Below are 15083 nucleotides of genomic sequence, written 5' to 3' on the forward strand. Positions count from 1 at the left end.
ACGACTTTAACATTTTATTTAAAAATAACCAAGCATGATATCAGTATGAAAGCTTTTTTATGCTAAACTTTGGTCTTTTGACAGTAAGTTAATACATAATTTATAGTTATATAGTTTGAACTTTTTTTTATATTAATTGTTCTGCGGACCTCTTGTTTGGATCCTGTTTCGTGACAAAATTTTGCTCTGTTTCTAAGTTCGTGAACTCATGTCCCCTATTTCGGGATAAGGTTTTATGCATACAGTTAAGATATTTTAATAATGATTAAGGGTTTAATAAATTTAAAAACGATAATAAAAATTTAGAATAAAATAATTATGTGAAATTGGCGATATTACTTACCTGAAATATTCATAAGAAATAATGTGTCTAGTATAACATTTTGATTTGTTAATTCTAACAATATGTGAAAATATTTATATAACCATTAGAAATGTAGAGGGGGGGACTTAACCCCCCCCCCCCCTCGTATCCATTCTAGCGATATGTGAAAATATTTATATTAACCATTATAAATGTGGGGGGGAATTACCAACGGGAATTACCCTTCGTACCCATAAAATTTTGATTTGTAACCCCCCCCCCCTTCTCCCCATAATCCCACCCCTGGAGCTGTTTCAAGTGAGGGTAGCCCCCCCCCCTGAAAATAATCCCAGATACGCCAATGACTCATAATAAAAAGTAAGTAATTAATTAATTTCTTAGGTAGGTAAGTATTAAAAACTAAAAAATATGTCGATTTCTTTGATGGTGTGTGTCATAAAAGTACCTAACACCATACATTTATATATCACGAACTTGGAAAAAAGTAACAATAATACGGTTCCTTGTTTCGTGATACTGATTATTCCAAATTCCCCAAGTAAAATTCATGGATTATTGTCAAAATGTGTCAATTAACTATTATCTATCCCATATACAATACAAATAAACAAAGATAAATAAAACAAATCGAAATAAAACCAAAATTATGCTGGTACTACTTATGCTAATTTATCTTAAAATTGGTCATATATGTGAACTTCAAACTCGTGTCATATAAATTCTAGTGAACGAAACATATACCGAATTTAGGTCATGAGAAACTTAAATAAATGCATTATTTGTTTCATAACTTACATTTAAATTATTATAAATAATTATTTAAAAACCAAGCATCAAAATGTTATCCATAATATCCTTGAATCGGTAGTGTCACGAAATAGGGGACACCCGAAAAATAATATGTACGCTATTTCGTGAGTCAATTAATCGCAATTTCAAAGGAATTCTACGTTTTCATATAACTTTTTTCTAAGTCAAATCAATTGTCAAGGAACACATGAAACCACTTTTACAAGTTTTATTTAAATGGACGTTCCTTCGCCTTTTTATAAGCTTAAGAAGTTGGAGCGCTAACCTTACGGTGAGAGCAACCTTTGCAAGCCGCACGGCTGTTTTTGGCTCTCTGAGAGTTTGAAGCTTCGTATTGCTCTCATTTTTGGCGCCACAATGTTGGTACTTGGTTTTTTAGATAGCTTAAATAATAGAGTTTTTGTAGTAATGAAGAATTTTTATAAATAATATTCCATTTGCTTATTATTTGAGCTAGAAAAAAAACTTACGAACTTACGTACTATCACGAACTAGTAGCCGTTTACCTTATTTATTGCCTTTAAGGCGGAACAGAGTTCGCGCAAAAAAAGGTGAGTGTGTGAATGAATGCGAAGGTGTTTATTAACAATAAGATCCCAGTGAACGTTGTCAAATAAGCTATGAAACGTTTATTTTTGCTTAATTTAATTTCAGTGGACTAATTTCTTTATTTAGAGTATTTTTTTATTTTGTTTTGGATGTTGGCAGCTTAATACTGTATATTGCATGAAATGTAATATCAGAATAATGTTTTGTTACTGGTAAAAGTGGACATAATTTTTTTCTAAATTTTCATGCTAAATAATTACATATTTTAATTTAGCGGTTGTTTGTAGATTCAAAGTTCCAAAGAATATTTTTGATTAAAATCATTTTTACTTTTTTATTTAAACCCTGAAGAATATATTTTATAAATGTGGGAGCTGTTTTTTTATTATTTAGTGCGACTTGTCCACTTTTAAGTTATATGAAAAAAAATTTATGACTTTTTCTTTATGGGTCATTCCACAAAAATATGTCAACTCTTAGTCAGCGCCACATTTCACATGGAATATTTGTTAATATTTTATTCCAAAATTGTTAAATAACAGCTCGCAATGTGTTTTATTCATCACCCATTTATATTTTCTAAAACTGTTTTTAAAAAATCTTAAATTCCTTTTAAATGACCCAAAACGTCATTCCCTAGGCAGGTCCGTACTCCAAAAGTTTGTATTTTGGAACCCATATTTATAGAAACATCAACTTGATCCTTTGTTTTAAGTAACGAATAATTTATTTAAACGTACATTACACCAAATTCTATTAATATTTTGCGGTTTCAATAAACAATAATTTTATTTTCTTAAGTTGAAAAAGTGTCTACAGCTTTTAGCGTCATTCCCTCGCCACGCACTGATTTTATAATTTTGCGCTTTAATATGTATTTAGAGTGAATGACATTTAGTTGAGTTTAAAGTACGATACGAAGTTATCCTCAGACCATACTGGCTTTGCGGCAGCCAGTTTTTGAATAAGTGCAAACGTGCCAGTTGTTGTGGAAACATGTGTTGATCCAGTCACTTCGTCAGTCCCTAGTTGAGTAGCTTTATTGAGTGCAATAGGAAATTGTACATAATTTAATAGTATTTACGTGTGGATTTTCGGCTATTTTCGGCACATTGTATTAAGCATCTTATAATATAAAGTTAATCTGCATTTGTGTTAAGTTTTACTCCAAATCGTCAGTTCCTAGACCGTCAGGCCCTAGCTTTAAATGGCACAAGGGACTAAGTTAGTAGTTAGGGAATGACGTTTTTTATACAGCGATAATAACAAAATTAAAAAAGTTTAGGACAAAATGACGTCGAAATTATACAGATTTTTATGGAATGACCCGTTTAACGTTTATAAGGGCCATTCCATAAAAATCTGTATAATTTCGACGTCATTTTGTCCTAAACTTTTTTAAGATGCTTTTGAATACTTTATTAGTGTAAATTATAGTTTATTTATTAATTATGTTATGTCTAAAAGGGCCAGTCACTTTATGCGTTATTTTAGGAGAAATTATAATTTTTCAATTTTTTCATATTACACTACTCTTATAATGACTTTTAATAAAGTATAAAACTTTAACCTTAACATTTATGATAAGTTAATATACTTAATGTAGTTGTTTTGTTATTATCGCTGTATAAAAAACGTCATTCCCTAACTACTAACTTAGTCCCTTGTGCCATTTAAAGCTAGGGCCTGACGGTCTAGGAACTGACGATTTGGAGTAAAACTTAACACAAATGCAGATTAACTTTATATTATAAGATGCTTAACACAATGTGCTGAAAATAGCCGAAAATCCACACGTAAATACTATTAAATTATAATTCAATTTCCTATTGCACTCAATAAAGCTACTCAACTAGGGACTGACGAAGTGACTGGATCAACACATGTTTCCACAACAACTGGCACGTTTGCACTTATTCAAAGAACGGCTGCCGCAAAGCCAGTATAGTCTGAGGATAACTTCGTATCGTACTTTAAACTCAACTAAATGTCAATCACTCTAAATACATATTAAAGCGAAAAATTATAAAATCAGTGCGTAGCGAGGGAATGACGCTAAAAGCTGTAGACACTTTTTCAACTTAAGAAAATCAAATTATTGTTTATTGAAACCGCAAAATATTAATAGAATTTGGTGTAATGTACGTTTAAATAGATTATTCGTTAATTAAAACAAAGGATCAAGTTGATGTTTCTATAAATATAGGTTCCAAAATACAAACTTTTGGAGTACGGACCTGCCTAGGGAATGACGTTTTGGGTCATTTAAAAGGAATTTAAGATTTTTTTAAAATAGTTTTAGAAAATATAAATGGGTGATGAATAAAACACATTGCGAGCTGTTATTTAACAATTTTGGAATAAAATATTAACAAATATTCCATGTGAAATGTGGCGCTGACTAAGAGTTGACATATTTTTGTGGAATGACCCAAACATAGTTTTACCTCAACGATCACACAAAATTGTATGGTAATAGTTAATTTCTTACTATTTTGTGCACCAAAAAGCATTTGATAATATAAATTTTACTTTTTATATGAATAATTGTTTTAAATTAATGCCGCTACCCTAAATTGGCAATGTTCACCCCAATGAACAGTTAAAATTCTCCATGTATTTGGTAGTGTTCATCGGGATGAACATTGTTTTTTTTCTATTTGGTGAAGTTCCGATTTTTTATATATTTTTTTCTGACCTATAAATAACCCTAAGAACATAAATCCGACGATGTATTTTTATTTTTTGATAAATAATGAGTCTGCCAAATTAAGGGTTAAAGGGACAATTAGGCATATAAACGAATACACATAGTACGGGATGTTTGGGAATCATCTTAGGGGGCGAATTAGTTGTTCTGTGGCTATAAATATACTCGTTTTACCTGTTTCTCAGAGGTATGAGTGACGAGCTAAGTTACCTATGGTTAACCCACTTGTTGCTATCGTACTTTTAAAAGGACACCGCATAAATAAAATTATTATAAACAATGAGGGTACATAGAAATAAAATTTTTATGTTCATTCGATACGTGTTGAGTGTACAAAGCGCACACTTAGTTCATCGTTCGTGTAATTCGTTATGTAATATAATATTTCTTTATTTATAAATAACTGTTTACTATGGAGAAATTCAGGTATGTTTATTTAATTATACAAGCATGCTTTATTCGTTTATTTCGTTTAAAACTAAGTAGAAAAACAATATGATTTTCAAATGAAATTATTATTTTACTTAAATTATTGTAAAATACTCGCATTTTGTGCAGTTTTAATTGCCGTTCTTTTAAACGACCAATAGCAAATTGTACTACTATCGTACGTATTATTTTTGATCGAGAGATAAGGCAAGAAATCGGCCTTTATCATTGAATGAAATAGTTTTAGAGCTGGAAGAGGACGACGAAGAGGAAGTGCCTGATTCTATCATTGTTTTGCCACCTGAAAATTGCAACGCTGATGTTACTGACGAGGATTCAGGTGATCAAAACCAAGTAACTTTGCACAATTTACCTGGGTCACAGCTGCGGGCACAGGCGGAAATCTGTTTTCATATAAAAGAGAGTAGTAACGTGAAGATGAAGAAGATGATATGCCGCTCTCTTCGTTATCAAAACGCAGGCGTGTTTTATCAACAGAATCGACACACAGTTCTGTTGCAAGTTTATCGAATTTGACTTCAGAATCGGATGTAACTGTTTCAAAAAACAAACGATACAGTTGGCTGGCGCGAGATATAAATCCATCCTTCGAGCTATGGCTTGATATGCAGACTGCTGCTTCGCAGTGGAATCCGCTACAGTACTTTGAATCAGTGTTTGGTGAAGATGAAGGAAAAAATGGCCTACTTCTCATTGATTTGCCACCGATTAGACATGGCTTTACATAACTCTGATTGACATGACAACATATGATTTTCTTCAATTTCGCAGAAGTGTTGCAACAGCTCTACTGGAAAGCTATAAAAAAAACTAACCGAAAAGCAACACGAATATCTCAAAATTTCCGTGAAAATTCACGCTTTGACGGAAAGGACCATATAATAAGGTATAGATATAATTTCAACTGCGCTGTTTTTTATGCCATAAAAAAGCTAACTTTTACTGTCCTAAATGTAATGTTACATTGATCCCAAATCTTTCTTTGAAAACTTCCATATAACTACTTCTCAATAAATCTATGTTAAGCTGTAAGTATTGGTTCATTTTTCTAGTCATTGTAATAGCAGTACATTTTGCTAGCGTCCTTTTAAAAGAACGCCATTTTCCGAAATTTCCAAGCAATGGATTTTTTTTTAAATATTTTTTTCGTCCAAGTAGTCGCATTTTGAAAACAATATGTGAAATTCATTCAGATCTGAGGTAAAAAGATGTTTCAGGAACAACTGGGTTAAGAGGTAAGATAAGTTAAAGCCGCCTATGGTTAAGAGGTATGACAAGTTAAAGCTTCCTATGGTTAAGAGGTACAACGAGTTAAAGCTAGCTATGGTTAAGAGGTACGACGAGCTGTAGTTACCTATAGTAAAAAGGTATGTCAAGTTAAAGTAACCTACGATTAAGAGGTAGGTACAACGAGTTTACCTGTGGGTAAATTAAATTAAATCGCCGGCGCTGGCGATCTGCACGCGTTGGTGTGGTTAAAGCTTAAGAGTTTACCTGTGAGTTAGAGGTCCGACGAAGGGATTGGCCAGCAGTTGCACGAGGGCCTTGCTGGCGAACATGACGCCCACTGCTACCGTTTCGTGGATCAGCTCTTGGTGTCTGGCCTCTTTCTCGGCTGTGATGTTGACTGGAAGAAGAAAAAGTCGTTAGTTTTATGGAAACAGCCTTTTCAAAATCAGTTATAAGGTGCTATTCCGAAGCGGGATGCAAAAAACAGCTGCACATGAAAATCGATCGTTGGTTTCAGCCAAATGACATCCACTGCTGGACAAAGCCCTCCCCCAAGGATTTCCATAATGGCTGGTCCTGCGCTGCCCGCATCCAGGTTCTTCCCGTGACCTTCACCAGATCGTCGGTCTACCTAATGGGAGGCCTGACCACTCTACGTCTTCCGGCCCGTGCACATAAAAATCACAATATCTTATTGTAGCATATTATTCTGATGTATTTTGTAGTTTCATAAAATCCATTCAGTTGTTTCTACGTGCAAGAGATACATCTTCACAAACTTTGGCATTTAAAATTTTAATAATATTAGTAGGATAAAATCATGCATTGTAGATATCGTAAAACGCAACCAAGGAAGAAATAATGTGAACATCAGGCCTTCCCAAATGCTTAATTGCCTCTGGAATATTAGTATCTTCCTCCAGTAGTGGAGACTCTGAATGACTTTATAATTCTCTATTACACCTGAGCCCATCGCAATAGCATTCGGGCGACAGCTGAGTGAAGTCTTGCGAATATGCAAACTTTAAGGGTTCCGTTTTTTGCCATTTGGCTACGGAACCATAAAAAGCACCGAAGTGTACGCGAATACTTGGACACACATAACGATAGCGCGAATGTTCGGGTTACTGCGGTGTATGTGGCCCAGGAGTTACCTTGAGTGACATTTTCCAGTGGCGGGTAGGTGACGTTTCTCTCACAGGGGCAGAACGGTGTAGGCGGCGGTGGGGGGGTGGTGATCTCGTCCAGTGACATAGAGAGGGGCGCGTCGGGGTGGCGGATGTCGTAGAGGAACTCCGGGATGATGGGCACTGTGGACAAAATACTTTATCAAAATTTGTTCATCCGTTTAGCGCATAATAATCCTTGCTAACGTACACCAACCGATAGCATCAATTTTTTTCCATCGTCTTGAGCTAGTAATCCGGCTCGAAGGACCAATAAAAAGAGTACGAAAGAGAAAGAGTAAGTAACCTTATTTCTACCTTTCTACGTAAAATACGCTTAGGCGATATTGAGTATTCTTGTGTGAGTTAAAAACATTTCAGTTTTTTTGTAGTTCTTGGAACGGATGCGCGACGAACGAAACCGCGGGCAAAGGCTAGTGGCTACATAGACAGTTATAGATCGTCCACGAAGACGCGCCCCACCCTTATTCCGCTAATGTTTGAATGTTATCGGTACACGCTAAATGATCCATGAGTGCACACGCACACTACAATAATGACGGTCGGATCCCTCGGATAAAACTCCCCGCACCCCGCGCGACCGTGACCAAACATTGGTGGGGCGCGTCTTCGTGGATGAAACGATCTATTAGGTGTCGACGTTTTTTTATTTCTTCATCATCATCATCATCATCATCATCATCATCATCATCATCATCATCATCATCATCTCAGCCATAGGACGTCCACTGTTGAACATAGGCTTCCCCTAATGCTTTCCATGTTGCCCAGTTGGTAGCGGCCTGCGTCCAGCGCCTTCCTGCTACCTTTATGATGTCGTCGGTCCACCTTGTTTTTTACTTTATTTGTTAGAAAAATGGCCTATTCTACTGGTACGGACTAATACCTATCTTTCACAATAAACCACATAGTAAGAAGGTAAGTAGCCATACAATTTTACGACAGCATCCCGACTAAGATTGTAAAAATTGGATAAGTGCGAGCGAAACGCCTGTATAGGGTTCCGTATTATTTTTCTAAGCTCTTATCGCCCGTATTCACAAATATTACTATGAGGTCTCACAATGCGCGTGGACTCACAGGGTGATACACGAACCAATCACAGAGCTCTATTCAACGCTGTGCGTTCGATTTGCTGCTTCACGAAGCTAGCATCGTTTGTGAATACGGGCGTATGACATCTTAATTTTATTTTAATTGTGCAGTTATTTTTAAACAGACTGTCAATAAGTTATTCAATAAAGAATTTATTTATTTATTTATTTTATCATGTGAAGACTGAAAGCCAGGTCGTCCGTCCTATTATTACGTGTTAGATTAAATCAATGGACGTCATATTTAAAAATAAATACGAAAGTTTGTTTTTGAGAAAATTTAAGTTTTCAAAAAGTTCGGTTTTCAGAAAGTTATGTTTAAATTAACTAACTTAGGTTTTAAAAATGTGGGTGTTCAAAATTTTGCGTTTCAAAAGTCAGGTTTTCAGAAAGAAGGTTTGCATAAAGTTTGGTTTCTTAAAGTTAGGTTAAAATTTTTGGTCACTTTACTAAAGCTTTTTGAAAGTTAGTTTTTAAACACATGTCATGTAGTTTATTCATGAAATTCGTGTGACGTATCCACTAATAACGTCTTTCAAAGAACCCTAAACATAAAGTATAAAAGTTGACACAATGTATTAGAACATCTTTGAACGTGGTAAGTAGTAGTAAACGAGGTTATAAACTAAGCTACTTCCAATATAATTTCTTGTATTTTGGTGTTTTAACGGCAATAGGATTTAATACAAGACTATTCCCACTTCTCGTTCTCACCGCTGCAAGGATTTAGCTTTATCACTGACAAAAATCGGTGCAGTCCTGTTGTCCCCCCTGCTTGGCCCCCCTAGGGGAGCCAACAGGATTTCGAAATCCTGTTGTCCCCCCTGGCTAGGGGAGACAACAGGACTAGATTTATAATCAATGATTTGAGGACTGTTGTCCCCCCTGGCAAAAATTATTTAAAAGCCATAAAATTTTATAACATTTAAGAAGGACTGGAGTACCTGAATGAATGCCAAATTGCCAAACTGAATACCTAAACGTATGTCAAATAATATAATTAACATTTGGATAACGAAAAAAATATAAGTTCTTGGTACCGATACCGGTACTATTTCAGACTATTTCAAAATCTGCTTTACTTGCTTTTGACAGAATCGTTATGAATTATCCCTACTAAATAATATTATAAATGCGAAAGTAACTATCTTTTTTTTATAAATAAATATAAACATATAGCGGACAAAGCCGTAGGCAAAAGCTAAGTACCTCTATTATGCTATTCTCATGTATAAAAAATATTATCTAGGTACTGTAAAGTTTATCAAGTGTAAGTAAAAATCCGTTTAGTAGTTTTTACGTGAAAGAGTATCAAACATCCATACTCACAAAGTTCCGCATTTACTTACAATATTAGTAGGTAGGATGCTAAAACTGAATAATTTTAAATCTATACTTAATATTATAAAGCTGAAGAGTTTGTTTGTTTACTTGAACGCGCTAATCTCAGGAACTATCGGTACGATTTGAAAAATTCTTTCAGTGTTAGATAGCCCATTTATTGAGGAAGGCTATAGGCTATATACTATCACGCTACGAGTAATAGGTGCAGAGCAAAAATGAAAAATGTTGCGAAAACGGGTTTTCATGCATACGAAGTCGCGGGCACAGCTAGTTAATCATAATATTCAACAAATTACTTGCTCAGTGACAGTGATTCAACTAGCAGCCGCCCGCGATTTCGTCATATTATTTTCAATCCTTTAATAAATAGGTAAATTCCGTTCTTAGTGGATGTCTACACCCTATAAGGAAACCTACCTGCCAAATTTCAAGTTTGTAAGTGTTAGTTAATACCGGCCGGCACCAATACCTATCAAAATTGTAATTATTACCTTGACAAACGTTTAGGTATTCAGTTTGGCAATTTGGCATTCAGTCAAATACTTCAGTTTTTCATAAATTATGCTATAAAAATTTATGGCTTTTAAATAATTTTTGCCAGGGGGGACAACAGTCCTCAAATCATTGATTAAAAATCTAGTCCTGTTGTCTCCCCTAGCCAGGGGGGACAACAGGATTTCGAAATCCTGTTGGCTCCCCTAGGGGGGCCAAGCAGGGGGGACAACAGGACTGCACCAAAAAAATCAGCCAATGAAGGCCGAGTTTCCCGATCGCGTGGCAGGCCATCTTCGGACTGCGCTGGACTGATCAAGTGAAGTCCACAGTGGGAAACTGCGTATCTATCAGCACCAACGGGACTATTCCCACCTCTCGTTCCCTCCCACCGCTGCAACTCCTGTGTGGCCGGATCTACAGCTTGACCGCCTTAAAAACCCAATCAATGAAGGTCAAGTTTGTACCGGGGAAAGTTAAACTGTCATTGGACCCGCAACGAAATTAATCAGAAGAACATAGGAAGAGTTCGAAATTAATGTTCGACTTAATATAGCGAGTAGGTAGCGACCGCCCACGACTTCATAAAATTGGACCCCGTTTTACATCTTTATGGATGGGGTTCCGTAAAATCCGTTCTTAGCGGATGTCTACACCCTATAAGGAACCTACCAGCCAAATTTCAAATTTGTAGGTGTTATGGTTTCTGTGATTTCGTGATTAATCAGTGAGTGGTATTTCGCATTTATGAAGATTCGATTTGAGTTTCTAATGAGGTGACAATCATTATATTGAATTAAGAACCCTTTTATTGTTATAGGTTAAAAAAAGGTTACATTATCGTCCCGCATCTCCAAACCTATCATATTATAGGTATTTCAAAGCATTATATCCCTTATCTTCACGAGTCGTTGCCCATGCGGGTCGGCAGTTACGAACATAGGAGGTCTTACCCTACAGTAATTAGTGGGACAATAATTAAGCGTGGTCATTATGGAATCAGAGCGGGAAGGACGTCATTTTAGTTATAAATACTGTAGTTTATTATTCTACATATTATTATTAAAACAATAAAATTTGTATTGGCTCGTTGATGTATTCGAGAAATTCGAGAGAATCGAGTGACATTTTAGATGAAAAATATTGACATAAGAAAAACGAAGAAAAAGAAATATTCTTGCTGGCCAGTGCGCGCAGCCAAGGAGGCGGCCGTTGCGGCCGCAACATGCCCCCCGCGTTGAAGGGAAGGCTAGGTACGTTGCCGAGTCTTCAAATGGAGTTCAGGAAAGATGATGCCTCTTGTGATGTTATTCGTCGTCTGGTAGAGGACATATCTTGCAAGCAGCTCGTCGAACGATTCCTTCGGCAGTTCTGACGTCGGCCACTCGACTGATCCCATCGGGTCCTGGGTAGAGTTTCGTGATGCGACCCAGTTTCCATTTGAGTGGCGGGAGATTTTCTTCCTTCAGAAGAACGAGTTTATTTAGGTCCAACGTTGTTTTGTTCGTGGTCCATTTGTGGCGTAGTTGTAGATCTCGCAGGTATTCGTGGTGCCAACGCCGCCAGAAGTGTTGACGGAGGGCCTCAATACGTGCGTAACGGGTCAGTCGGTCCAAATTGTCCTGATGATACGTGTGAGATGGAATCGTTGTGAATGATCGGCCTATGAGGAAATGACCGTGTGTAAGAGGTTGGAGATCTTTAGGGTCGGATGACAATGGTGACAATGGTCTCGAGTTTAATATCGCTTCGATTTGCGATAGCAAAGTACTTAGCTCTTCGAATGTCAGATGTGAACGGAACACAATTCGATTCAAGTGATGTTTCGCGGATTTGACAACGGCTTCGTACAGACCACCGAAGTGGGGCGCGTATGCTGGGGCAAAATGGAACGCGATACCCTCAGTTGTCATAGCGTCAGAGACACTGTCAGTAGTATGTTGCTGCTTAAGGAGTCGTTTTAGCTCCTACGAAGCTAAGACTATTAGATGATTTTACCCCGGCGCGACATAAAACGTCTTAAGGCCATGAGGAATGACTCCGTGGTAAGATCGGCGACTGCTTCTAAGTGGATAGATATATTCAATTGATCTTGCTAAGTTTTTGCCACGGATTGGTCAATAACACGTACGTATTGAAGCTAATAAATGCTGTGGTCGTGTGATGTTCGTGTTGAAATAAAAGCTTTGTAAACGGGTGAGTGGACTGTATAATTAATTATCGGATGTTTTTCGCTATATTCGAGTTAAGAGTTTTCGAGTATACCGTCGACAAGTAAAATTCGGTTGTCATCGAGAAACGGTAATAATTTTTAATGAAAGCTTTTTATTCTTTAACATAGTATCGAGTATACGAGAGACAATTAAACTTGACTTATTCGAACTAATGAATGTAATGATTGTTCATGTTTGATTACTGGCAAAGACCTTGTGAGTTTTGATACGAGTGTTTTTACGATTATAAATATGGAACTGTACACATACGCGATTGTTCGATTCAGTTTCGTGTATTCGATTCGAGTCGTCGTTCGAGTTGTTTAAAATTATTTAGAGCCGTGTCGCACGAGTCCTCGCGCAGAGGAATATTAACAGCACACCTGCCTATATTATCATGAGATGATTGAGTCATATGCTTGAGTTCTGTAAATGATGGTGTGGTAGTCAGAAAAGTGCACGTAAAGTTGTTCGTTTTAATATTCGAGATAGATCCGGATACCAGCCAGCCTAATTTTGTCTCAATTAATTGGAGATTAGAACCGGGGGCGACTGGGATTCTGTTAGATTGGATTAAGCTTGGATCTGCTAGAACTAGGTACTCCCGAAGGCAAGTTTATATCGACCCGTATGGGTTGACTCGGTATTGAACCCACGATACGGGGAATGACAAGACACGATAATGTGGAACTAAAATCTGTTACTAGTGATTGAACTGTGACTGCACATTGTCGATTAATAACTTGCGCGTTACCGCTGATGCCTTGTATCGTGTTTAAGACTTGACGTGGTTGAATGCCTAACTTCTCGCACAAGCTTTCCGTGATAAGCGAGCACTGACTTCCTGAGTCCAAGAGCGCCTTAACGAGTACGCTTTTATTGTTATGCATTATTATACGTACTGAGGCTGTTGACAATAAAACTTGGTCTAGGGTCGTGTTTTCGATTTTCATTACAGCCTGAGAATTGATCGTAGTTTCTGGTTCCACGAACAATATGGTTTTACCAAGGGTCGTTCCACCACCGATGCCGGGGTTGCACTACTTAAACATATCTTCGAGGCTTGGGAGAATTCTCAAAATGCACTAGGGGTCTTCTGTGATCTCTCAAAAGCTTTTGACTGCGTAGAACATCAAACGCTAATTCGCAAACTGCACTATTATGGGGTGAAGGACTCGGCTTTGGATTTAATACAATCCTATTTAAACTTTAGAGTTCAAAAAGTTGACATAAATGGTGTTTTGTCTTCTGGGTCACCTGTGAAAATGGGAGTTCCGCAGGGGTCCATTCTGGGTCCATTCTTGTTTCTTATATACATTAATGATCTACCATATTTTGTTAAGGACTCTTGCGAAATCGTGTTATTTGCTGATGACACATCTTTGATTTTTAATATTGATAGAAGTAAAAATAACTTTGACGATGTAAATAATGCACTAACAAGAGTTTTAAGTTGGTTCACTACAAATAATTTACAACTCAATGCAAAGAAAACAAAATGTATAAAATTCTCTTTGCCTAACGTAAAAACAGTTAGTACCCAAATAGAACTTAATAATAATGCAATCGATCTGGTAGACTCTACTGTATTTCTGGGAATTACCCTGGATTCAAAACTCCAGTGGGGCCCCCATATAGAAACTCTGGCGGGAAAGCTCAGCTCAGCGGCTTTTGCAATAAAAAGGATACGGTCATTAACCGATGTTTCAACAGCTCGCTTAGTCTACTTTAGCTACTTTCATAGCCTAATGTCATATGGAATCATGCTATGGGGCAAAGCTGCAGATTTTGAAACAATATTTATTTTGCAAAAACGTGCGATAAGATACTTGTATAAAATGAAAGCAAGAGCGTCCCTTAGAGAATTGTTTAAAGAAATTGGCATTCTCACGGCCGCTTCACAATACATCTTAAACTGTATTCTATTTATTCAACAAAATATTAACGAATTCAAAAAGAAAAGTGATATTCACCAAATTAACACTAGAAATAAAAATAAATTGGCTATACCCGCTTTTAGACTTAATAAAGTGTTTGCCACTTTTATGGGACAAGGTATCCATTTTTATAACAAAGTCCCTGATAAATATAAAGAGCTACCGTATAATAAATTTAAAGGTATAGTTAAAGATCACATGCTTAAAAAAGCCTATTATACAACTCGAGATTTTCTTAATGATAAGTCATCCTGGGAGTAGGATTATGGTCCTCTCATGCTTGCACTAAAAAGAATTAAAATGAAAAGTAATATTGTATAAACTAATAATAATTTCTCAAATGTTATAGTGTCATGCTTCTCAATCTGGACTGTTACTTAGCTTTATTATTAGTTTTTTTTTAAGAGATAACTTGGCATTGTCATTCTCACTAAAATGTCTCTGGGGTGGTGGCGTAGTGAGGCGGGTCGTTACATTCCCTCTAATATGGTCGAGTGAAGCGATGGCTGGTTCACTCGTCATGTCTGTGAACAGGCGCTGCTTTCGGGGACTGGTCAATCCAAGTTATTCAAATTTATGTATGCGAGTCATTTCTACTAGTACCTTAATATGTAAGTCTAGATATTAGCACGTCACTACCTTGTTTAATATACCACGCAATCTTGTATACCTACCCATTCTTATGAAACACCATACAAGAATGCATGGTAAATTCAGTGAACTGCTCCTGAATCGAATGTAC

General features: G+C 36.6%; 1 protein-coding gene across 1 annotated transcript in view; it reads right to left on the bottom strand.

Annotated features, from left to right (window-relative positions):
- Window positions 1-15083, bottom strand: part of LOC135086097 (synaptic vesicular amine transporter) — a 48772-nt gene that overhangs the window by 11904 nt on the left and 21785 nt on the right. Inside the window, exons 3-4 of the mRNA XM_063980864.1 lie at window positions 7229-7384; window positions 6339-6471 (exon numbers count right to left, since the gene is read on the bottom strand). Coding sequence (XP_063836934.1) covers window positions 6339-6471; window positions 7229-7384 — 289 coding nt within the window. The remainder of the gene's footprint in view (window positions 1-6338; window positions 6472-7228; window positions 7385-15083) is intronic.

This window comes from Ostrinia nubilalis, chromosome 30 (assembly GCF_963855985.1).
Source record: "Ostrinia nubilalis chromosome 30, ilOstNubi1.1, whole genome shotgun sequence".
NCBI classification, from domain to species: domain Eukaryota; kingdom Metazoa; phylum Arthropoda; class Insecta; order Lepidoptera; family Crambidae; genus Ostrinia; species Ostrinia nubilalis.